The sequence below is a fragment of the Zonotrichia leucophrys genome, chromosome 11 (assembly GCF_028769735.1).
Source record: "Zonotrichia leucophrys gambelii isolate GWCS_2022_RI chromosome 11, RI_Zleu_2.0, whole genome shotgun sequence".
In the NCBI taxonomy this organism is placed as follows: domain Eukaryota; kingdom Metazoa; phylum Chordata; class Aves; order Passeriformes; family Passerellidae; genus Zonotrichia; species Zonotrichia leucophrys.
In genome coordinates this window covers 18,314,018-18,340,163 of record NC_088181.1, presented here as the reverse complement: position 1 = coordinate 18,340,163, position 26,146 = coordinate 18,314,018, and the positions used below count along the sequence as shown (strand labels likewise).

At 42.0% G+C, this 26,146-nt stretch overlaps 1 protein-coding gene across 1 annotated transcript; it reads right to left on the bottom strand.

Moving 5' to 3' along the window:
- Positions 1 to 287: 287 nt before the first annotated feature.
- DYNC1LI2 (dynein cytoplasmic 1 light intermediate chain 2) lies at positions 288 to 26,146 on the bottom strand. The gene is made up of 13 exons (XM_064723185.1): positions 26,012 to 26,146; positions 25,299 to 25,372; positions 24,778 to 24,894; positions 18,805 to 19,035; positions 13,317 to 13,483; positions 12,301 to 12,394; positions 11,569 to 11,704; positions 11,141 to 11,252; positions 10,409 to 10,468; positions 9,645 to 9,686; positions 9,114 to 9,231; positions 8,033 to 8,149; positions 288 to 3,285 (listed from the first exon to the last, which is right to left on the bottom strand). The coding sequence occupies exons 1-13, from the start codon at positions 26,104 to 26,106 to the stop codon at positions 3,179 to 3,181; spliced, it is 1,470 nt and encodes a 489-aa protein (XP_064579255.1). The 5' UTR covers positions 26,107 to 26,146; the 3' UTR covers positions 288 to 3,178.

The window sequence follows — 26,146 nt, the reverse complement described above, 5'->3', positions numbered from 1 at the left end:
TCCACAAAATACATCTGAAGCTGCTGAAGCACACAGCTGTCTCCCCAGCCCAATGAAATACATTCTTTTGGACCAAAGCAGTTTGCTGTGAGCTGTCCCAAGCACAGCCCTGCTCCACTGGCACAGGACACAGCTCCCAGCTGCAGAGGACTGCACTGGCAGCTGTCACTGACCCAGGGACACAGCTCCCAGCCAACCTGCTCCTCCTCTCACAGAGCTCACCCACACCCTGCTCCCACACAAACAGTGCCAGGAGGGCATCTCCCAGACAAAAGCACAGCAGAAAGCAGTCTGGATTCATGTTTATTGAAGCCAGTAATTCAAGACGTCCTCATTTTGCCAGCACTAGAAAGCAAGGTTCCACATGACTGCATACTGCACCTGGTTAAAGCCATACAAGTGGACTAAGGTTTGTTTCATACATTTGCAGTCCTAATTGTAAGTTGGAAGAAAAACCAATAAACTTAGTATACAGGACAGTGAACTTTCATTTACAGCATGTATATTGTTAAGTTCACGATGTACAGAGCAGTCACTTTCAACGTAGTTAAATTAAATAAAATACGAAATTCTGTTCAGTTTAAACAGTTTGTTTTTTTTTTTTTAATGCCAATAAAAAAAAGTGCAAACTTAAAATCAAGCAGCATAACCACAGCATTTTTATGGAGGGCCAATCTTTAAAGTTTTCTATTTGCTTCAAGTTGAATGCTTTCATTTTTTGTTTTCTTAGTTTAAACATGAACAGTAGATGCAGTCACTATAATGCATATAAATATAGGCATATAATAGTTTAAACAGTCTACCATACAAGTGTATCTGCAAATAAAATGAAGTTTCACTTGAAAATGTAAAGGCTGTTTGCATTTGGCCTTTGGTTCCAATGCTTGAAGACACCAGAATAACAACTGTGCAGCTCACCAAAGCCAGCAGACTTTGGCACCCACAGGATGCTACATTACTTACACCTCTCTTCAGTAAACTAGGAGCATTCACTTGCAATTAGAAACTGGAAATCTGTCCCTGTTTTGTCTTTCTTCAAAGCTGGTAAGTTATGACACAGTAACAGTTTTAATCAGTTTTAGTATACTCAACATTTTTATACAGATGGAAAATACTTCCCATTGTAAGTTTTAGCCATATTGCTAGAAAAGTGCTTATCAGGTTAGATGACAAAAAAAGGCAGCTTCAGACTGAGGTTTTCAAACCATGCCATTACAATCACACACTTTAGTTTTCCTGTCCAGTTTTTGATGGTTTAGTCTCCAATCTCACTTCTCAGTGTCAGAAGGACAGTGTGTAATTACCTCTGGTGTGGTAACTTGCAACTGGCACCCATTACACCAGAAAGTGCATCCACGTCACCATCAGCCAGCCACAGTCTTAGTCTAACTGTTATCTAGACAACTGTATAACTTCAGGTCATACCATTTCTTAAAAAAGTAAAAAAAAAAAAACAAAAACAAAAACAAAACAAAAATCGAGTATTTTCAACAAAAAAACTGGCACAAGTAACATACTCATGATAATGTTTGTCAAAGAGGCAAGTAAATACTCTTAGCTTTCTAGATGTCTAGACAGACTCACACGAACAGCTTCTTGCTGTAACATAGGAGTTGAGGTTAACACCCAGCACTGTGTTAGTGGTCAGTCTAATTCTGTATCTTAAAGTAACAATATATATTAGGGAAGTTATATCCAGACATCAGATTTAGTACAACAAGTTCATATTAATAAAAAGTAAACTCTGTATAATTCAAATTGTGGTTTTTCCCTTCAGCATTAAGAGCACAGAATATGCTTGGTATTTTTAATTTCTGGTAGTGTGTCCATGTAAAACAAGCATACTGTGTATAAAATCAAAGTGCCATTTCAGTAACCACTGCAGCTGTGTTCGTTTGTACAGAATGAGGGTTTATGTGACCATGGACAGGGCTCCCTTAGAGCAACGGGGACAACCACAACCCATCTTTTCAAATGAAATGCTACATGAAAGAAAACACAAAACAACTTCTTCAGGATGTCCATCGTGTACACATTCATACTTTTTAGGTTACCTTCAGAATTGGAGTTGGCTGCACCTGCAGCAGATGTGGTTGGAACTAGGGCCTTGAAAGTTTTTTTTAAAAACCTCCATAGGTGTAAGGCAGGAATCCATTTTAGCTTGGTAGCTAATATTTAGTTACAAAAAAGTAAGAAAGAAAAATACTGAGAGTGTTCTGTAGCACATTTCATTATGGGAAAATGATCCGTCACCCACCATTCTTCATAGGCCAGCCTCTTGGCATAAAAAAGGCAGAAGCTATCAGAAAACAGGATTTAAAATTAAATACAAATTGCCAAACTACTGTTTTTCAAATAAAACCAAACAGTGACTGTTTGTACTACAGTGCACAATAAGTTCAAGCACCTTCTAAAGACACATCACATACTGTGCCAGGCACTTGGAGCTAAACAAGTTTAGTTTCTCCCTTTGTCAGCTACACCAGAAAGGGCATCCACACTCTTAAGACTTCTTTAAAAACTAAAACAAGATTTATAACAAGAATAAATTCCCATGGTTCTTAGTGTTTGGCCTGGAATTCTCCAATGTAAAGTAGTCTTTTAAAAACAGTGACTATTTACCCCCTGTGAAACACAGGATTTGACAACATTGCTCCTCTCCAGTCAATCCAACATTCTGGTTTCTCGCTGTCCCAAATCCGTTTCCCCTTTTAGGGCTCCATTCCCCACCTTGGCTTCTTTCCCCCAGTTAATGCTGTTCCACCACCACCACTCCAAGAATATAATGCATTGCAAACATACAAGCAGCCAATTCCAGAAACTCTGAAAGAGGGTTTCAGTTCTCTTCCTTGCCTCGTGTGCAGTCAGTAGTACTTTTAAGAGAATTCTCCATTTTGCTTCTCTGTGTTCTTCACAACAGGAAATGCAGCTGCACCTGCTTTACCTCCAAACCAAAAGAATTGCCCTATATAAACTCTAAATGGTTATCTTATACAGAGGGATTTTATATGCAAACTTCCTGAATGTGCACTTTTTACTGGGACAAGGCAATGATGTAGTAAGCTCATTTCCCCTGCCCCGAGAAAACTGATAGCATCTGCCATAGCAGAAAATTCCTGGTCTTATCAGATCACTATACATAGTTATTTGGTCATTTACATCTGCATTGTTCTGCCCATCAAGCCTCGTTCTCTGTTGGAGGAGAGTTTGTTGTTACCATGGGGTCAGGCTTGCGAGTGATCCTGTCCAGCTCCTCCTGAGCATTTGCCAAAACTGTCTTTTGTCCTGGAGAGAGAAAGAACACAAAGCAATTGAGTTTCAATGAAATGTTTTAACCAAGAAGCACAAGTGGTCAATAAATCACCTTTAGATGGCAATATATTATTTATTTCTCATTATTTTGCCACTTTCCCAAGGCCACAGAGCCTGGCACAATGCAGGGTATTTTTTGTGTTAAGACTGATACTCCAGTTTGATTCACTTTAAAGAGATGAAAAGCTGAACTACACAGCAGGAAAAAGCACAACGCTACCAGTGATATGTTTATAGCAACTAACATTTAAAAATAACTATATTATTTCTTCCATAAAAATCAACCATACACAATTCTACTATTGGCATTGATAGCAAGGACTGTATTTAAACCCAACTTTTAATCACAAGGTATGTAGGACACTTGCTAAAAAAGAAATGCCATTTATTTGGTTGCACTTGTACTGCATTTGAATATGAAATAAGTAACAGGAAGAACTCTGATATCTGCAGCCAACGCTTCCCTTCAAAAGGGGACAGGAATTGCATGCTCATGTAATATCTCCAAGCAGGCATTTCAAAGCACTTCTTCAATTGGAACCAGACACACTGAAGTATTTCATGGGAAGGCATATCTTACATTTCTATATTAGACTCAAAACTTTTTAACAATTCCCTAATTGAACCATCAGCTTACTTCAGTGTTCCTGAAAATTATAAACCCACAGACAAATTCATCACCAAAATTGGAACAATATATCCTAATGCATGGAGCATACAACCATTTAAGATTAAAAAGCTATATTTTTAGACAAAAAGTAGATTATATAACCATGTACAGCTCCCTTACATAGCCAAGGAATTTAACAAGCATCTGTTTTCCAGCTCAAATGTGTGTGAAATATTAGGTGGATTTTTTCCAGGGTACATGCTGAAAACATTAAGAAGGCAAGATTTGACTGGTAGAGATTCAAGTGTTTTTTTTCCAAAGTACAAAGACATAACCAAGTTAAAAGGTTACCTTTAATCACTAGAAAGGTTTTATAAGCCACAGCACTCTACACAGTATCTACTCAAAGTAGGAGTATTTGAGCAAAATTTAGGAGTTAGTACATTAATTAATGCACTGTAACAGAACTTAAAATACAAAACACTTCATGTGTAGACTAATGGCACCTGGGAGTCTAAAAAGCCTAAACCCTAAAACAATAAAGCCACACAAAATCCTCACTTAAACAAGAGCAGATCTAAACAAAAGCCACGACTTTGTTTTTTATACTGGACAAACTGGCTCCTTAGGGCTCCAGCATAACCCCAAGCAGTGTCCTGCAAATACCTCATGTGGACAGGAAAAACTCCCAATGCACAGGAACATACTCCCCTTTCCTACCACAGGGAGCTCCTTCCAAAGGAGGAGAAATACAGGGAGCAGTTTTTAAGAAAATAAGAGTTTCCCCTCAACGATGAATGAGAGTGACACTTGCTTTCAGTTTCCCTATAAATTTCATGGAGTGATGGCCTCATTCAAGGAGATGTGTTCTGGACAATTAAATGCCCCCAGTTCTGTACAATTCCCCTTGCTAGAACAGAGTGAGAGCAGGGAACCTGAGTTCTTTATCCTCTGTACAAGAATAGAGAGGGAAGGCAGCCTTAGAATTTGCAAGAATCTTCTTGTGAATATAAATGAAGTAACTGTGTGGCTATAGAAGTTCACATGTAGAAAAATAAACCACCACAGAAATAACCAATTGAAGTTTTTTGAAATATCACAATCTAGGCATCAAAGAGAGTCCAGAAACAAAGGCAAACAAGCAGCATGGCACAGCAGGAAAAATGGACATGACACTGCCCAGAAGAGAGATTTTTCTCAGGTAAGAACTGTCACAGTAGAAACCAATCCATCAATGAGGCTGACCAGTATTGTTGAGACCCACATTGTCACTCATGCTGGGACAGAATCTCAACATTTCAACCCCAAGCTATTCCTAGCTATGAGAGAAACAGATGGTCTCTTTAAAGCTAAATATTTTTGTCATCAACCTTCTGAAAACGTCAGGCTCTTTAAACAGTTTCGACGTTTGAAATGCTTACAAAGATAATTTTAGCACATTTACTCGCACAGAGGATGCTGCTGGAAATAATGCTTTCCCCAAGATGTTCTGATGTTCTGCTCACCTCTTCCACAAAGGAACAGGTCACCTCTTCTGCTCTCACCAGCACCAGGTACCTCAGAAACCCAACAAGAGGGAGCATGAGGAGCCCTTCCCTTCTCAGCACAGATTAATATTTCACTGGTTCACACAAAGTGTGAGCACAGCAGGTGACAGGAACAGGCACCTTCTCCTGGGAGTGAAAGCCAACTGCTCTGTTCCCAAAGTCAGGAAAGGAAAAGCTCAATGTAGCCAAGAAAAGCCAGCCTTGAGATCAATCAGGAAAAGCACTTCCACCCAAGAAAGAACTGCTGCAGCAGGCACTGCAGCGAGGGAGATCTGCAGAGCTCAGTACAATGTCCTGATACTGATATCCTGACATCCTGATCATTGTGTTCAGGACAAGAATAAGCCAATGATGGGAACTAATGAAGAAACTAGTGGGAAAAACAGAGCTCACCTCTAGCAGGAGACCAGAACTTTTCTACTTTAGTCTATCAAAATCAAAGTTAAGGAAGGATGTATGATTGCTCTGTTTACATGTTTCAGGACAGAAATTATCTATTCCAATTAGAAGTTAATGCTGGCACAAGGAAAAAAAAAACAAACAAAATAAAAACTTGTTATCTTTGAAAGTCCTGGAAGGCATAGAGTGTTCTAGAAGACTCACAGAGTACAGCCCATTACAGACTAGTTGAGCAGTTTTCCCAGAAAATGCAGTTATGTTTTAGGTGCTTAGAATGGCCTATAAGCCCAACAACCAACAGGGTCTGTCCTGACAGGTTCTACCAAGCCACCCACATTTCTGTGAAAGGATAACAGGTCCTGTGCAGAAGGGAGAAGTGGTTGATATCACATCTCCTTCACAGAAATAAACTTTTAAAAAAAAAGCCTTGATATTTCAGAGAAAATTTATGGATTTTAATTCATAAAATTACACATTAATTATCCATAGCACTGGTCAGTACTTTTATTCAGCAATCTACTGTGTCTGGTGTTGAAGAGAGAAGATATGTAGGAAAGTGTGCCTGAAGAGACAACAATCGATTTGGAAAGTCAGGATTGGGGAAAAAGATATTTTCATAAATTACCAAAGCAATGCATGATGATAGAATGGAAAGCAATGATTAAGCAAACACACAAGCTTTTGAGACACTGAATTTGCTACAGACTAGAAACCCTCCTTCCAGGAGGCATAGAATGTATTGAACTGGCTGAATTGTTCTGGCAGCCCACACACAAGTCACAGGCAAAGGGAGCAGCTTTCAAACCCAAACACTGCTGCAAACACAAACACAACTGACTTTGCTTCAGGTAGAAATCATGGATGAAATAACACCTAAAAATAATTCCAGTTCTATTTCTACAAAATTTATTTTGACTTTGTGAGTAAAACATGAGGATGCATTTGATGAAGCATGGGGACATCTTTCAGTGTTTAACTGAAGAGGGCATTCTGGATTATGAAAGAATTAGTTCAGCGTTTTTATAACATGGAATCAATATTATTATGGAAATAATATTTAATACAAATCCCTTTTCTTATCTTCATCATAATTAAATTTAATAAAGACAAAATTACAGGATTCATCATGCTGAAACAAAACCCACAAAAATCACACCTGACTTGCTCTAAGTCCAATCTTAGGCATTTTTGAACTTTTAGAACACGAAATGTCATATATATTAATCTTCCCAGTTATAAAGAAATTTTAAAATACCCAAACTCCAACTGCCTTGGCTGTCTGACTGACAGAACCATCAGTGTGGCTGGGAGCACATATTTCTCATTTCCAGTTCAGAAAGCCTTATCTTCCCCTCTCAGCTGTGGTTTGAGGAACTGTGGGTTTGGCATCACCATTAACACCCAAAAGATTGCACAAGCTTGGGATCTATCCCAAGGAAGGAGTGCATCTATCAATAATTTAATAGTAAAGGAATTCTGGAAGGAAAGCTCCTGAACATTCAGTGTGATGGGAATACCAGTATTGAACAGAAACAGTCAAAGAATCAAAAAAGTAAATTCCATCTGTCAGGTGGACAATGTATTTTGCACCACCAAGGTCTGGGTAGGTACCAACCACTCTGACAGGTTTCTTTCATTTTCACTGAACTGCTGCATTATTTATCAGCAAGGCTCTCCCACAGTGCAGTCACAGCACACACACAGAAGGCACCCATTTGTCAGTGTTACCAGCTGTGCTGGATTGCAATAAAATTCTAAATAATTAATGAGTGAACAACTTCAAGCTGTCACAAGCAGTGATTCATTCCAGCTTGAACTCTGGGGAGATTTCAATAGTTTCACTGCTAACTCCAGCCCAAACCCAAAGAACTGCATCTCCTTTGCGACAGCGAAGCATCAAGAAAAGAAAGGAAGGAATTCTGAAGTTGAAAAATAAATCAGCACTTCCAGTATAGGATCAAGACTCAAATGTCAGTGAAATCCCAGCAGTGCAACTTCACTAAAAATTAACAGAATTTTACAGAAACCCTGGAGTTGTGATGTTTAGTTTAGTTCTTTTAAAAACATTTTGTACTGTCATCTGTCAAGGTCTGTCACTTTCCTGACCAGTGTCAGAGACACACACAGGGACCAAGGAGCCAAATAAACTATTAAAAACAATTACCTGATTTCTTGGCTGTGCTTTGCACTCCTCCAGCACCAGGACTTCCAGGAGAGCCAGTCTTTTTGCTCAGGAGACTGTTAAAGAAACTAGCCAAGACACCTTCACTTGCAGCATTATCTAAAGACAAAAAGCAAATATCAATTACACACAACACCGAGAGCTGGTAAATTATAACCTATTTTCACATAGATACAAATCTCTTGCCAATCAAGCAAATGAACCTCAGCTCTGAGAAAATCTGTCCTTTGTTCAGTTTGAATACCCAAGTCCTTTGCATAGGTAGAGATGGCTGAATGCACATTCTTGATTTTCTGGAATGATGGGGGGTATAATGAAATTTTAATCTAAATATTTGTACATTTTAAAGCTTTTAATAAATGTAAAAGCCAAGAGCAAGATTATTAAGTACAGACATGAAATTCACAGACTAATAAGCCCATTAACAACTTGCACAGATGTTCTAGTACAGCCTTTCATGCCACACTGTTTTAACAAATCAAAACTTGGCAATTCAGCAATGAGACAGGATCCAGAAGGGCATTTCACCCCCTGGAAGTGAGGCATGGCCCTACAGTGCACAACAAAAAACATCACTGGCCCTGCAGACCTTCTGAATGCCCAGAGGGTAAAGAAGCCCCTCAACAGCACGGAGCTGCGTGTCAGGGAAAGATCTCATCTCCAGGTGACTCCATCTGCCACAGCAAATGGCACTGACAAATGACCCAATGGAACAGGGTTTGCTCTGGAGTCCAGAATAAGTGATATGAAGTATAAAACTGGTCATAGTTTAGAGCAGTCTCCACCCTAATAATCCACCTGATTCATAATAAATGTGTCGAGGCAATTTAAGGAAATTAGGATGCACTCGACCTCTGTCTGACTGCTTGGCACTAACAGAACTCTAGTCCAAGTCACACAAATGACCAGAAAAGAAAAAAACAATCCAAAGTTATGTCATAAATGCATTTCTGTTATTAAACTAGCTATACAATTAGTGAATAAGTACCTAAATTTTTTTACAGAAGAGGATTCACGTTAAGGGAAATAACACATGATAGAACAGTAAAATGCTCATTCATACTTTTAATATTTGGATCTGGTTTCTTAACTGATGTGATTGGTGAGGCACTGGGTACATTGGTGGGACCAGCTCTGCCTTGAGTCCTTGGGGATCCTGCCGGGCCTCTTGCAGGAGATTCCTTAAAAAGTCCAAATCACACACATCAGAAAAGAATTTTAAAGTATTAGTTACATTAAGCAAGCTTAACATCACAGACTTTTTCAGCCTTTCTACTGACAATGTAGTGATGCACACTGGAGAAAGAAAACAAACAAGCACCCAAGACATCAGTTATTTTGGGAATGTGCCACTACTACAGGAAAGGCTGAATCATGGCAGGAAATGTTCAGTTCAATAATCCAATGTTTCCACAGTGAATTCATAAGCAACATTTTAAAATATTGCCTCATTATTTATTTCCTTTCTGCAGTTTGCAGAGATTATGTAGGTTACATTTAAATACAAAAAATGGATCTCTGCAGGTTAGAATCATTCTCTTTTTCCCTCCAAGGAAACAAAACACCTCCTACTCTTTTCCTTGGATCTACTTACTGATGCTCTTGTAGGCGTTGCTGGCTGTTTGGCAAGGAATGACTGCAAAAACAACACATTAGCACATTAAATAGATTTCAAAGAATACAGAGGAATAAAATACAGTGAAGCTGAGTAACCATAAGTTTACTTGATCTCTTTCCTGATATTTCCAGGATTCCTCTTTGATATTTCCATATTTCCCCACTGTGCCTCTAGAGGACTGACTGCAAGGAGTAAATAAGCTTTGGGCCTTTGTTTCACACAGCCAGCCTGAACTCAAAGCCAAAATCACAGACACCCCAGTCTGTAACCTCCAGGACATTTATAATCCTGGATAGGGACTTATTGCTATATTTTTTAAACTATAGAGTAATAAAGAAAATAGCAAGTTACAGCATAGCCAAATTTGACACAATAAAGTCTTTCAAACCTCTGGCTGTAAGGAAACTGCAATGCTCAGATGTTAGATTTTAAAAGTATTTCACAGATCAATACAACTGTGTGGTGAAATACAAAGTCTCTTCTTCCTCTTCTCCTTTGACATGTACATTCTTTCTGTTTTCAGCATATCTTCCCTTCAACTTGCCAAGTTAAGTGACCACATTTCCTACTTGCATTTGTTAGAATAAAGTCTTACTTCACAATTACATCTGAATTTGCAAAGCTGAGAAACAGCTACCTGGTGATTTAAATGAGGAATGAAAAACCAAAGGCAGTAACAAGGGAGAAATTAAAGTGAAACCTTACATAGGAAGGACTTATTTTCATTCTTCCATTCTTACCTGCTGCTTCATAAGAAATACTTGCTCATCTTCTGCTGCCAGCTCTTTATCATGGACTAACTGTTGAACAAAACATTTTGTTGTTATAAGTAAAAACTGAAATTACTGTAACTGGTTTTTGTGCTTTGGTGATCAAAAGGGAAGAGAGAGGCAAATCTTTAAGACTACTGTTCACTTTTTTTTAAACTGCTCTTCCACATTTAAAATAATAGTACCATTAAAGAAGTTGCCATTAAAAAATACTGTAAAATAAAAAATATTGGAGTAGATGAACAGTGATGCCAGAACTGTCCTACAGAGATGAGCACTTTTTAAGTTTGGATACTGATCTCATCTGCATCTCTTCAATGAGCTGACATGATCTTGCTTTGCCTTTGCATGGCAACCTCAAAGCCATGTGAGTACAAATGGAAATGTCCTGCAAGAGAATTCTCCATTTTCTGGGTGTGCTTCTGCCCCGTGCATGCAAAAATGGTAAATGTAAAAACAGCTATTCCTGGACTGCCTTTCATTCAATAAGGTGAATGGCTTCTGGGTTTGCTTGCTGTATTTTAAATAACTAGTAAATGAAAGCCAGACATTTCACATAATTAGATTAAAAAAAAAGAGTTACATTTATGTCGTGGTTTCACAATTTATATTTGGAGTTCTTCAATATTAATAGTCCTTAGCAGCCATTCGAGCAAACTCTACTTATTTGTTGGGATACAGAAAGATATGACCCCTTTTTACCTTTCTTACAGGAGGCTTTACAATGAAGTCCTCATATGCATCTTCTGGTTTTACTGTTGTGAAGTTTTCATGTAAAATGGCAATTTTCTTCTCATTGTCCCAACCAGCAGGTCTGTAAAGAGAATAAGAATTTACCTTTTCTGCAACTTCTACAGAGAACATTTATTTACTGCCCTCTACTTAAACAAGGCAATTTTCTTACAGATCAGCTGTATTACTCAGCTGAATTCCAAGGATCCAAAAACAGGAATAGTATAGTCTGAGTCAAGTAATATGCACTAAGTCGCTGTTTAAATTTGGGATTCCACAAGACTTGCATGCTAAGTTTTTGAACAACATACCATTTAATTTACTTTCATATCCATGTTACATGCAGTGCAGTGCTAAATAAACCCCCCTGGCACAATGCTGCTTGTCCAGTGACTCACATAAAAACTGCATCCTTCTCTACCACTAAGGCAGGCGTGGTAAACTGGAAACCGTAGGTTTTATGTACAATGTACTTATACAACAGGTCAAGGTTCTTCTCCTCCTTAACTGATGTATAAATCAAGGCAGCCCCATCTGGGCTTCTGGTTAAGGAAAATTAGGTAATATACAGTTTCTAAATCACAACAAGAATTTCAAAACAGGAATGAATAGATTTATAGCTACTAACTAGGCAAAACTAGAGACTTTTAGTATACAGGAATGAAGGGGATATAACAGGGCAAGGCTTGTGGCACTTTTCAGTAACATATACAGAAATTATCCATCCTCCCATGGAAACTGCATCTTGCTTCACTTGGAAAAAGTCAAAAGCTTAATATACACATGAGATCTCAGGCTTACATGGAAATTGCAATTTCTGAGGGGAAAACCAAGAAAAAACACTTCACAAAATGTAAGGCAAACCCTTTGTAAAAGAACAAAAGGCCAAAGTCCCATGCACAACTTAAAAACTATAAAGTATTTTATACATCTGCCAACATTTTCAAAAAAACAAACTATATACATTACCTAAGGTTAGGTATGTGTAGCATATACCCTAACCAATAACTAAATACCAATAGCAATCTTGCAGAGCAATTTCTTGGACGAATGTTCTGTGCAATTCAACATGAAAACATCTCTTGTTGCCTGCAGATTAGAGGCAATCTCCTCAGCACAGAAAAGGATACACTGTAAGCAGAATCTGCGGATGTGTGACTGAATGAAGTCAAAGTGTTCTTCCCTGTAGTCGTGCTCCTTCTCCAGGACACTCACTGCATCACACTGGCAGAGGCAGGAAAACAAAGCAGAAAAACTCAGGCATTTAACCCCAGCACACCTTCCTTAATCTCACACACTCCCATCACATTTACTTTGAGCCTCTGGTTCTAAAATAGCACTGATAAATCAAACACTAAAGTAATTAACATATAATTGATAAAGTTATTACTATTTCATTGTCCTGGGTTGACATTATGATGTTTGTATCCCCATTCCTCTGTTCTGTGCCTTTAAGACCGGCTCTGAAGAGTGGAAGTTTTGTTTGGGTTTCTCTTATCAGGGACACAGAGAGAGCGTACATCGGGCTGTTTTTTCTCTCTTCTTGCTTAGCTTGCTGCTTGGCTGGCTTGCTTTTCTGCTCTTGCTTCTGCTCTGCTTTGCCTCTGCTTATTAGTTAGTTTAGCTAAACAGTCCACATTGCTTCCTGGACTGTTTCTCCTCTCCTGTTCCTGTGACCATCTCGAACCTGCTCCGGACTGGGACCCGGGAACACCAAGGGTTCGGCTGCAGCGGCTGGCCCAGCGCCGGAGGGACTGAGAACAGAGCAACCACCCCCGAAAGAGACTTTCTGATTTTGCCATCTTTCTCAGAGCGGTGTCATCGGGTATTGTTCATTTTGTGTGCTGGGGGGTGCTGTGTCTGTCAAATAAACAGGTTCTTTCCACCTCTCTCCGAGGAATTCTTCCCGAACCGGTTGGGGGGAGGGGCCGTGTGGGTTTTGCTTTCTGGAGGGGCCCTCCTTTGCAGATTCTTTAACAAATTTGCCCTAAACCAGTACATTCATCCAAATAAAAATTGATGTCAATGGCAGAAGCTCACTTGTAGAACAAATCCTCCACGGTTAATCCAGAATTCCTTCTGCCTGTCTGCAGAAAGCATGCCTTTCACAGAGGAGCAGTGAAAGCCAAGAGAAGCAGAGCCTCACCTTAGTGCACACCACGAGCACGGGAATGCCCAGGTTGTGAGTCAGCACGTTGTCTCCCAGGGGAAGGGACACGTGCTCGTCCTCCTGGCCAGACGAGGGGCCTCTCCTCTGTGGTGATCCTTGGTAACCTTCTTCAGGTTCTACATACTCCTGAAACTCCTTGATAACTATTAAAAGAGAGAGATTCTTAGGCTGCAACAAAGGAACTAGCTCTTTTTAAACCACAATTAATCTACAACTAACTAGAAATCTCAAGGGGTTTTTTAAATTTTTATACTACATGAGAACTGAATGCAAGTTCAGCCTTGTTGCCCTTTCCAACAGCACAATACTCCTTCACCAAAACTTACAGGAAGCTAGATCAAGTAGGATCTGGAGTCATTATGAATAATCACAATTATTTGCAAAAATGCATATTCCTGAACATTTCATTATAGGGCAGTTGACAACAGGAAACAAATGTGGTTTTATAGCAACACAGCCTATACCCTGCAATTTATACCTATTGTGGAAGAAAGCATGGTGAAAATATAAATGTACATAGAAAACACCGACCTGAAACAGCCACTTTTCCTTACAAACAATTACTTCAGTTCCTATTACTCTACATTTCTGTTGCAGGCATCCAGTGCTAGAAATATAAAACCTATCTGCATAAACACAGACTCAAGAGCATCTGCAGACTACCTGAAGAGACTCAGCTGCATTCTGGAAAACTACAGTGGGGCCTAGAGGAAACTCGATGCTTTTTATGTATTAGTAGCTTGATTTTATTGCAACAGTATTTATGGCAATAGTATTAAGGTCATTTTGGAAATGCTCTGTGAACTCACACGTGCCTTATCAAATATGGGCTGCAATCTACACTTGAATGTATTTTATTCAAGACCAAAGCCACAGACCAGCTAAATCTGTGTGCTGGATGTGGCTGCTCCAGGCACTCACTGTCCCGAGGCCCTGGGCTCTCCCCCTCCTCACTCAGCCATAAGGAACCCTCAGGAAAGAGCCAAGCAAACTCCATGATCTGCTCCCACAAGGGCTCCATTTCAGAAACAGTGGGAGCAGAGTGACTGCAGGGGCAGTCAGGAAAACTCCTTAGAAAAGCCACCAATCTCCAGCCCAGCCACACAGGGAGGCTGCTCAGAGCACCCCCTGTACCAGGGAAGGAACTGCAATGAGCCTCCTGAGCTTTAGGAAGTGGTAAAACCTCAGGGAAGCTTCTTATACAAGCCCTGCAAAAAGAAGTCATGGTACCTTTCCAAACAGGAACCTTTTCTGCAATGGCATGGGTGAGTGGAAGGAAGAACAAATCAGAAAACTCTTCTGTTTAAAGCTGCACAATCTACAATGCTTAGCTGAAATATAAAATTGTGTGATTCTTGTGGAAGAAAAGTCCATTCCAGAGAAAAGCCTAAAAACTCCAAACTAAATATAGACCATAAGACTTCCAATCACCAATTCAATATATGCCAGGGTGCAAGGAAACACAAACAAATGAAAATGAAATGCGGTTCCTTTTAACATGGGGAGACAGTGCCTTCTTGTGGAGGAGAAACAGCAGTGCTCCAAAGGATGCTGTCTTCAGGACTGCTTCTTAGTCAAAAATTCCATCACACATTCTGCACATTCCACATGTTTATTATCTCACCAGAAGAGAAGCATTTAAAAACAAAGGGAGTTTTTTGAAGTGCCACTTTCCTTTATTAGCTTTCCCATTACTATTTATTTTTGAGGCCAAGTGTATTAGAGCAGTTCAGATGAGTCTCTCTGACTTAAACAGAAAAGACTATTTGACACTACAGCTCTCAATTTACCACAGCATTATAATCAGACAGTATTCCTTTCCTGGGTTTTGTTCATATCAAAGCAAAATAATCTCTTCTTTACTAAGCATAAACCCCTTCATATTTGGGGAAAAAAGAACTCTCCTAAAAAGAGAAACAGTCAACAACATGAGAAAACACAAGATGCTGTAAAAATTTTAGAAATGTAAGTAAGAGCAAATGCAACATCTTTTGTTTTTCCTTTTTTTCTAATGAGCTATGAATATTAGCTCCTCCCCATAGTTCTAACAGAGGAATCCTCTTCTATATAGTATGGAAAACAACTATTTTCTTTATTAAGAAATAGTGAAAATTACTTTAGTTTAAGGTTTTTCAACAGAAAATACCCCCAAGATGATGCACATAAAATAGGAAGCCAGAAAAACAACAGTTCCTCTGGAAATCTGTAAAATTCTGCCACCCATCACTAAGGTGGAGTACTCAGAATGGCCTGTTTTGTTAATAAAATTCTCACCAGGTGATGATGTGCCATTGAAATCCCACCTCCACTACAGAGTGCTCATTTATGTACCAAACTTGTGGCTCTTTGGAGTTTGGCATTGACACAACAAATGAAAGCAAGGTTCCAGCAAACTTTTGTTGCTGATTTTCACACAAGGCACTGCAAGGTAGCTCCACCAAAAAGTGCTGCATCACCCAGGACATGCATTGACTAGAAGCACCACTGAGACAGCAATCCACAATTATTAGCTTTGGTTGTTCCAGCAACAGTAATCTGCTCAGTGCTCTTAAACTGCAATGTGGAAATGCAGGCAAACACTGCAACTTAATGGATAAATCCCAAAGGCCCTGAACGGCAAAATGAGAAAAAGGAAGAATGTTTTTCTGAGAAAATCATTCCATATTTACACTCTTCAAAGTTTCACAATCACTTTTAGCTTTTTTTGTGCTCTATCTTTACTGATCATTAAAAATTTTAGTCTTGTGAAAAAAAATTCTCGACAAAAGATACCGGGATAAACTATTCTTTAAAAATCTTTTAGCTTAAGAAATCTTTCAGCTCTATGTCAAATCAGAAAAGCAAAAAGGTAGACAATCTAAAACTAATTCAGCTTGAATGGGACAGTACACAATTTGCAAAAACATGTTATTTTGTTTCAATTCTTTAGCTTCAAACAACCCAGAAGTCATTGGTGTAATTGCCATTTTACCAGTACACCTCCTTTCTGCAGTTCTTGATTGCTGACAGCCACCTTAGCTGCTCTGCTGTCTTAAAAAGGGAGGCAACATCCCTGAAATAATTACTCAAAGAATGAATTATCAGAATTGAGCCTGAATTAAATGGACATAGCTGACATTATGTACCTGAGTCCACCTTAGCCAAGGTATTGGCAAGGAGTAGAAGGAGCTCAGAGATGGAGTGAGTGCAGGCAGGCAATGCTCTGGGTGCATTCCTTGGCCTCCATGTGTGTCCTGCTGCCCACTCTGGAAGCTCTTTAACTCCAAAGGGAAGCTTCTCACGAGTCAGAATGTCAACCAGCAAACACAGGAGCAAGGGCTGGGTGCAGAAAGGCCTCCCAGCAGAGACAAGCACCAAAGCCCAACTGCACTGCCAAGGGTGAGCTAACAAAGGCATCTCTGCAAACTCTGAGGACCTGAGCAATGCAGAAGGAACAGCCTGGCAGCACTTGCAGCCAGTGGGGCAGGAGTGGGCAGTGTTTCCCCAGGGTTCCTGGTGCTGAGTGTGACAGCCAGGGAAAGCTCTGGGGACATTCAGCTGGGGATGGAGGAGCAGGAGTAAGGGAATCCTCTGCCAGAGAAGTCAGGGGGTCTTATGCTGCAGGGGGCTTAAATTTAGCACATCCCATCACTCTGCACTCCATTTCTATGTTTCAACTGCCCTCATGTCAACTTCATTATCCTGGTTTTCACATATTTGAGCTGTTGCAAGCCAGTGACTTCATTTTCTACGTGGCAGCCTACCCCAGGAGGCACAGGCAGCAGGATTTCAGCAAGGAGAGCTTTGCTGTGCAGCTTCAGGAGGGGCAGCAGTGCCAAGGCAGTCACCAGGCACGTGTGCAGTACCCTGGCACAGTTACCAGGGCCTTTCCTCAGGAGGGGCTGCTGAGAGAATTACAGGACATGGTGGCCAAGGTTCTGAGCACAGAGCTGGCCCCAGGGACAGTCTACCAGAAGCCAGAGATGTGTCCAGGTGACACAAGGGTCCAGCACAAGGCCTGAGAACAGGAGATGGAAATTTGAAGCCACCAAGGCCCTGTGTGGCACAGCTGAGCCAGGGGATGGCACTGGAGCCAGGCAAGGGGGAACTCAGCCCCTCTCCCATCTCCTCTTCCCTTGGCTCCAGCAGAGCTCAGAACAAACCAGGAGTTTCTAGGACACTTTAGAATTCTCTATCTAACATACCACTATTAGAAAGCCTTCTAAGTTCCTCAGACAGGGCACTCAAGCTGTGCCATAGCTCCTTCACAGAGTGCACTCTGAAGGGAAGGCTGAAAAGCTTCTCTTTCCAAAAGGAAAATTTAAGTGCACAAACTCGCCCTTTATTTGGATTGCCATAACATTTGTAGTGTCTCACAAACGTGCAAATTGGGTTGGATTTTGATACTAGAACTGCCTTTCCATTTCCCATTCCAAAAATCTCTGACACTTTTTTTTCCCCTAAAACCTCTCATATTTTATTTCTTGCTTAAATGTAACCTGATGATCAAACCTGGGTAGTTTCAATCATGAAGTCCAAACTGCAGCTGGTATGCTGTAGGCACAAGGCTTCTGGGAACACAATATTTAACATTCAGAGAGGATTATCAGCTATACAAATACACCTGAGTGGTCACAGGTCACACAGATCACACTGCTCCCTGTGGTAGCTCAGGAGCCTTGCAAGGGTTCCACACTCCAGCAGAGAGAGCCACCAGGAGCAAAAGCAGCAAGCACAAAGGATCAGGCTGAATCTACTTCATCTAAAAGAACTGGAAGTTGCTAAGGTCTTTTCCACTAAAGACATTTATTTTGGAGTAATTCAATATGAAAACAGAAAAAAAAAATCTCAAGAAACATTCAATGCTACTTTAGGAAAGCACTGCAGGATCCAATACTGCAACAATGACTGCCTGCCAGTGCTAGATTCCATCCTGCCATGGATATGCCAGGAAAGAAGGTTAATTTATACAACATTCCTGAAGTCACAGGGTAGGAATGGCTGTAGTGAGACACAATTAGCTGCACCAGGTTCACAGAAACCAGAACCAGTTCTGAGCCACCAGAAGAACAAGGGCAGAGAGACTTTCTGTAAGACAAGCACAGTATGGGAATGGGACGTGGCTGAGATATCACAGCAAAGCAGACAGCTCACTTCGTCACTGAATTTTGTCACCATCTTTTAAAAACTGAATCTGTCATTTTATTGAGTTTTTTTTTTAATTGCCTTTTTTAAAAATTAAATTATCAAAATCTCATTATTGCCCAGGATCTAGACCAATAATTCACCTGATGTTTTGTCAGCACAGCAAAACTGGAAGAGTGGTTTTAAAGCCTAACACAGTATATTGAATTAGTGTTGCAATCACAACTTAGGAGTAATTTTTATCCAACCCATTCTCAAAACACTGGCCCAAAGAAATCCATCAAATGTTGTGAGAGCTAATTAAAAACCAACAGCAATGTATGTATGCACAAAGACTTACACTTCTGCTCCATGTGCCTCATCTCTTCTGGAGGAATTTTCATCTTATCAATGTGTTCTTGCAAGACACTGGCCCATTTCTGTAAAGACTCCATAACAGTCCAAGGTCTAGACATATCTGCAACAAAGACCACGATGGTGTCTTGCAGGGATTCAGCAGAAACAGCAAACTTCAGCAGCCCTTTGTGGTACAAGTCTCCATCCAGGATCCAGACGTTGCAGCGAGTGTGATCTGAAAGGAAAAGGCACAGTTGGAAGGCAGCAGATCCAGGGCTGGGAATGACCAGGTGGGAGCATCAGTGTTCAGCAGAAGGAGCAGACCCAGCTACCAGCACACTCTGCCTGCTTATTTATGACAGGTTGCTGTGTAAATGCCTATGTTAGGCAGAAATGCTTTCATTTCTGGGTTCAGAACATTTTCCTTAAAAAAATAATTTCTGTGCTTGAGCTTTTACTCAGGACAGTTTTTAATTGCTGCACAACATTCCTGCATCAGAAACAAGCCCAGTGAACCCAGAGCACAGGGGATGTGTGTGTAAGGCCCCAGCCCAGCAGGGGATGAACGCTGCCCTTGGTGTCTCCCACACACAAACTGGTTTCACACACTCAAGAAACTTCCCAGCAGAAATAAGCTGCAAACAAGATACCAGCAATAAGCAGCTTAAGTTTCTAGCACAGGAGTGGGAGGAGCAAATAGAGGATGAACTCCCCAGCTCCCCAACAAGGTTGTGCCACCTGCTCTTAACTCACACTGACTTAACACCAGCTCCTTCTGCAGGCTCCTGACCAAATGGGCACTGGGGAAATGAGCTGGTATTGCAGCTTGTGTGTTTCTTCCACAAGTGTTTTTGATAGTGGCAGGATGCTTCCTTGGAATGCAAGGCAGAGTAGAGGGGGATCAGCTGGGTCAGCTGGCATTTTACCCCAAAACTGAGCTCCTGGCAGGAGTATAAGAACTGAAAAAGAAGCTTGCTCCAGAAACGATGTATCAGGTAGCATGAACAACCAACTCTTCCAAATTAAAAAAAAAAAAAGAAAAAAATGAGGGAAGGAAAGAGAGAACATTATCCTCAGAACTTCCTGCTGAAGAGGAACAACTTCATTGTTTCTATCTTCTAGATTCTTCTTAGTACCCCTCCCTAAGTATTCCCCATTTTACTACAGCCATCCAGAGGGATCAGTGAGTCTCTCTTGCACTACATACACAATATGTCACTTCTGAAACACAGAGATCTGCAAACCAGCCACTGCAGAACCCAGATTTTCAAAGCAGCTCCTGAGCTTCATAATTACCCTGCCTCACTGTACTTCTGTGTCCTGAATCTTTCAGCTTCACAAAATAAATCCAGTTACTATGGCTATCAGAACTTTATTCTGGGAAGGAATCCACCCCTCTTGACTGCAGAAAAAGACAAAAGCTGGGTTAAGAAATCTGGAGGAAGAAAAGATGACAGATATATACATCCTACCTGTTTAATCAGGCCTTGGACAAAATTACTGAGCAGCCCAGTTTCAGGCACCTCATCAAGGTGCTGCATGTGGCAGTCTGTGTTTAGCATTTGTTGTAAGTTCTGTTGGGCTGTGCTAAGAAATTCCAACATCAGCCATCACACAAACAGGCAAACAGCCACAATGGGAACTTACAGCTCCTCTCACTGCCAGCTGCACCCCTCCATTCACTCCACAGTGATGGGTAAGCCCTGTGGAGCTCAGAAATGCACAAATGAAATATCTGTGCAGGATTCTCTGCATCCTGGAAACATCCTGTGTACACCCCCAAAGCAGCAGCCTCCCAGTAAATAAAAACCCCGTGAGCTTTCTATGAGCTAACAGTTATTAATAGACAGGGACTGTGTGTATGTACAACTGTCTCCTTGGAGCATGAAGGGAAGTTTTGAAAACCTAATGCAAATCTATCCATACTTTATGCAAGTTTACAGCTTTCTGCAGTGCTGATGGATTCTCCTGTGGGGAATACTCTGCAGAAAAGACTTTCACACCTGGGCAAGTTAGAAAAATTAATAATATCCAAATTCATTGCTTCTAAGTCTTGTTTTAAAGCCAATATCTAAGGTTAAAATTGTTTTGTTTGCTATGCTTCTTTGTTCCCCTTAAGGATTTAATTTTTGCTTAACGTGTGGAATGCAGACTGGAATTAGAATACAGGTGGAACTACCACTCACAGTCAATCTGCTAGGAGGCCTTGCACTCACATTAAAATGTACTCTAGCAAAAAAAAAGTAACATTGTATGTAAAGGAAAGGTTTTGCTCCTTTCTAACAGGACAGAGGAATGTCTTGTGATTCACATTTGCTAAAACATCAAAATACAGCACTGGGTGCTCATAATCTGGCAAGGACCTGGTGGTAAATTCAGCTTTGTCAGCACCACATCAAGCTTGGTCTTAGCCATGAATGTTAACTGGGCCCTTCTCACTGGCCATGACACAACATACAAAAACAGAGCAAACAATTCCCAGGTCCTGTTGGGAAAGCAGGAGCAACTTATCACAGGCTATTACAAAAGCTGCTAAAATCACATCTCTAAATCCTGTCAATATTCCATTGGCCCTTTAGTCCTGAAAAAGATTTTCCAGCTTTGATGAATTTTATTGCACATGGTTGATTCTGTGAACTGCAACTACATCTGCATCTACTCAAAAGATATCAGTGGCAATTACATATCCCTTGCTCAAGCTGTGAAGAGAAGCAAAAAAGGAGAAAACTTTCAAGAAAACTGTTTTAAAAAAAGACTATTTTTCTCATTAGAAACTAGTGCAGCAGCAAGACTTGGCTCAATCTGGAACAACCAGTTCAGCTGGAATATGCATATGATATGGCTGAAGCCAGTCCAAACCTGAGGCAAAACCCAAGACTGCTTTGTTTTGTTACAAGCAAGAATGCAAGCCCAGAATGGCTCCTCTTCCCTGCACACTGGGCACAGCAGCATCTGCAGCCTGGCAGGTGAGAAATGTCCCTGTGGTGCTCCAGCTGACACACAGAGCACAGAGCAGGCCATGCAGTCTGGCTCCCTGCTCTGCTCTACATCCCCACTGCAGCTCTGCCCTGCAGGGGCCTCTGAAAGCTACTCTGGAAACACAGATCCTTTAGGAAAACTGTGCACAGCTTCCCTTCTACCTCCTATGAATTCAGAGTCTCAGCCCTCAAAAGCAGACTAACCAGTAGAGACAAAAACCATCTGTTCATCATAAAGACAGGCAAAAAACTGAAATTTGCCACATTCCCTGAGAAATTCCACTAATGGAGGGCTCTGGGGCCTGAGCTCCAGGATCAGTTAATGTTCAAAGCTGAGGTTGCAGGCAGTGCTATAAATGCTTTCATCCACATGAACCACAGTGCCATGTATGCAGGAGCAGCCATATGCTCTAAGGATAATGCAGCTGGGGATTTAGGAGAATCCTCTCTCTCCCAGGATTGCTTCTCAGGTCTCTCCAAACCTCTTTCTGAGCAAATGCCTTGGCCTAGGCAGCATTTGGGATAGTGATAAAATATAACTTTAAAATGAAAAGGTATCTATCTTTTTAGATACCTCTTTATTTTAAAAGAAAGAGACTTTTCAGACAGAGATTCAGTAGCAGACTTGGAATCTCAGTATCCTGAGCCCTGCATCCTCAGTATCCTCAGTATCCTGGGAAGCAAAGCCCACATGTCACCCTGAGCAGTGCCACCTGGCACAGCTGGAGCAGCTGGACAGAGCACAGTGCCCATGTGCCTCCAGCTGCCAAGAAACCAGCAGGGGACATGGAAATCCACCCAGGCCCTGGGCACCTCTGTGAGCCACAGGGCAGAGATACTTCCTGGACTTTCCTACAAACCAAAAAGAACAATTTAATTGCTGAGCTGATCTTAAGGATGAAAGTAACAGTAAACTAAGATTGCATCCAGCAATCCAGAAATATTCTACTTTAGATGTAGGAGCAGCCAGGTTCAAACATCCCTTGAAGAGGAATGGGGAGGGGAGACCACAGCATAGGAAACAACAAAGATTTTCCCTAAGCTTTCCTAGGGAAAGTGGGAAGTAGATAATGAATGACTCAGCATTATGAGGAAAATATTTCTCCTGGACAGAATAAACTTATCTGAAGTGAAGAAGAATAAGAGAGCAAATAAATCTTCTATCACCTGGGAAAGAAGCTGAGATCATCTCACTCCACTGCAGAGTTTCAGTTACCAGTGTTGACCTGGAACCCCTGGAAATCCTTCTGATCTCATCTTGGCTAGGTTGGAGTCTAACAAAAAGCAGAGACCCTCAGAACCACCCATCTGCTCCTGAGCTCCTGAATGCATACTCTGAGATTCCTTATGGCTCCCGGAACTGTGGGTCAATTATAAAGCCTTTGTTCCCCAATCTGTATATGAGCATACACTCATCTGAAGCACACAGAGTTTAAAAACCAAATCCAAACCTGTCCTAGAGAAGAAAGAGCGTTATCTCTGCCTGCTGGGAGGTCCTGACCCACTTTGCTATTTATTTTGCTTGTGGATGACACTAATGAGACAGAAAGGAAAAAGGCATGTATTATTAGCTCCTAACGCACCCATTAGAGGATGCATGCAGACCTGAATTGGCCAGCTGAGCCTGTAGTCAGTCAAAAAGATCTCTTTTTTCCCTGCTAGTGCTGCCTGAGTTCTTATGACAGGCCTCTCCTAATCACTTCAAATACTTATCACTTTCAGCCACTCAGGAATAGCCCCAAAATACTTCCAGTGTAGGAATACACTTGAGCTTTGATAGATAACACCAGGGAAAATAGCACAGCAAACATTTTTCTGCTTGTAACAGCATCTCCTTTGAAGCTGCAGAGGCCTGATGACACAGGCTGTCCCAGCCCTCCTAATCATAGGGGCTTTTTCCACCCTGAAGTGTTCATGCAGAACTAAAGCAGATTTTGCATGGTGGAAAAGCACTTACAGCCAGAACCTGAAGAAGAACTTAAAATGACAGCCCAAAAGGTTTTTAGGAACTGCAAGGAGGCCCCTGGAAGATATGGCAATGCACTCATCCTTTCATTGTGCCTAACAGTATCCAAAGGGAGCTCCTGCCACGTGAGTGCAGGCCCCATCTCCATAACAACCAGTCACATATGGCACTTAATCACTCCTGCAAGCCTTCAGTGCATCTCCAGTTCCAAAATACCATTACAGGATCTTCCTACTTGTTCCCAGGGACAGGCATGAACCACCACCACTGCTTCCCTCTGCTGAGCTCTGAAGGAAGTCATGAATAGGGAGAATGACATTCCATTCTCCATTTTTAAAGACAATCCAACCCAAGGAGGCCTAGCAGCTTGCCCAAAACGAGATCAGGAGAAGCACATTTAGGAGCAAAGATAAAGAACTCACTCCTCATCTCCTCCTGTCCCCAGCCTCCTCAAAAATATGAGTAATGTGATCACGAGGCCTGCTTTTAAATGGTCCCTTGGCATAATCTCCCTCCATACAGCAGAGAGACAAGAGATCAGCAGCAGCAACCAAAACACAAGGGGCAAAGAGCAAAGAGATCAGCTCCAGCTTGACAAAAGTAAACGCTTATTCTGACTTTAAGTTCTCAGTCAACTCGAGCAAAACATCTGCTAGCTAACCAAAATTCCACACACAGCCCGATGAGAAACACCCTATGCCCAGAAATCCCCGCTGAGCAAGAAGTTCTCAGGGATGTATCCCTCTCCCTCTCTAGTCACACAGTAGCCACAGCAACGCCACAGCAGCTGCTACAAAGTCACCACCAGCCAAGGGATCTCCCCTAGGCCAGCAGGGATCCCCGGAGCTGCCCTGCCCCAGGCAGGCACTGAAAAACCTTTCCCTCCACACAAATGGACACAGCTCCAAAACTCCCAGCACCACCAGCTGAACCAGCCACCGGGGCGTAGCCCAGAACACACTCATCAAAGCACAATTATTAAAACAGCATGGCAGCCACTTCATTAAAGAGATTGCATTTGAAACAAACTTACCATCTCTATCTTCATCGTGAATATTCAAATACAAGTACTCCAGTCCTCTTCCTTTCTTGCCATGCTCTGCTCCCTGTATTTTAGCCATGAGTGTGGTTTTGCCTGAACCGTCATCACCTGCCAGTAAGTTTGTAGAGGAAAAAAAGACACCTTCAGAATTACATTTGACTTCACAGAAAAGATTTTTTCACAACTTGCTTAATTAATGAGAAGCATCCTTGCACACTTCTGAATCACAGTTATCTGCTGTTCTCCTTCAAGTGTTTCAGCTAAATCCAGTGGCATACACCAGAACAATAAGAATGAAGAACCATCTTATTCTCTATTTTTACTTAAAATAGGCTATCTATTTTACAGTGGAAATCAAAGAGAAAGCAGATCCATAAGCACAAGACAAGACCACAAATCAAATTACATAACCCAACTGTAACGACCCCATGTGCCAGTTTGCAATAATCGGTGTTTCAAACACACTTTGTTTCTATAAATAAAAAAAGCAACAAACCAACACCCAAACTTACCAAAAACAAGGATATTCTTGCCCGATGGCAATTTAGATCTGGAGCGTGTGGAGACTTCGCTGAGGATGGAGGACCTGGGGAAGCAGCAGCAGAGCGGCGGCGTTAGCGCGGCCCGGAGCGGTGACAGCACCGTGAGCTCAGCACATCCGCACCCACCGCCGGCACATGCGGGCTGGGCACGGCGGGGCTGTCACAGCCACAGCTGCGCTCTGCAGCACCGCAAGTGTGCCACCTTCCACACAAGAGCTTCTGTGATTTCTAAACCACGGGCAGGGACATTTAAAGTTCTCCTCCCTTGCAAGAGGCCGCAATAGTGCAGAACATTACTTTCCAACTAACTCTCATCGCAATCGATTGCTGTATTCGATATACGGCCTTCTGCCACGATAGGTATTTTTGTAAGCGTTCTTTAGAAATAAAAGCCGAAAACACACGAGATCGCCTTGGCCGGAGGCGGCCCCGCGGACGTCCCGCAGAGCCGCGGTCCCGGGCCCCGCTGCCCCGCTCTGCGTCATCCCCGTACTCCCGTCCCTGCGCCCGCGGCGTTCCCGTCACGCACGCCCGGGCCCCCCGGCGCTGTCCCCGGGCCCCGCCGCCGCCGCCCGCGGGACCCAAGCGCGGCCCCGACCGGCCGAGAGCCCGCGCTCCGCTTCAGCCCAGCGGAGCCCGGGCTCACCCGGCCGTGCAGGCCCCGGGCGGCCGCGGGCGCTCACCAGAGGTTCTGCCCCTCGTCCTCCTCGCCGGGCAGCTCGGCCCCGCCGGGCCCGTCCGGCCCCAGCAGCTTCTTCTCCGCCAGCACCGGCGCCATCTTGGAGCCGCCACAAAGAGTGACTTCACCGGGCCGCGAG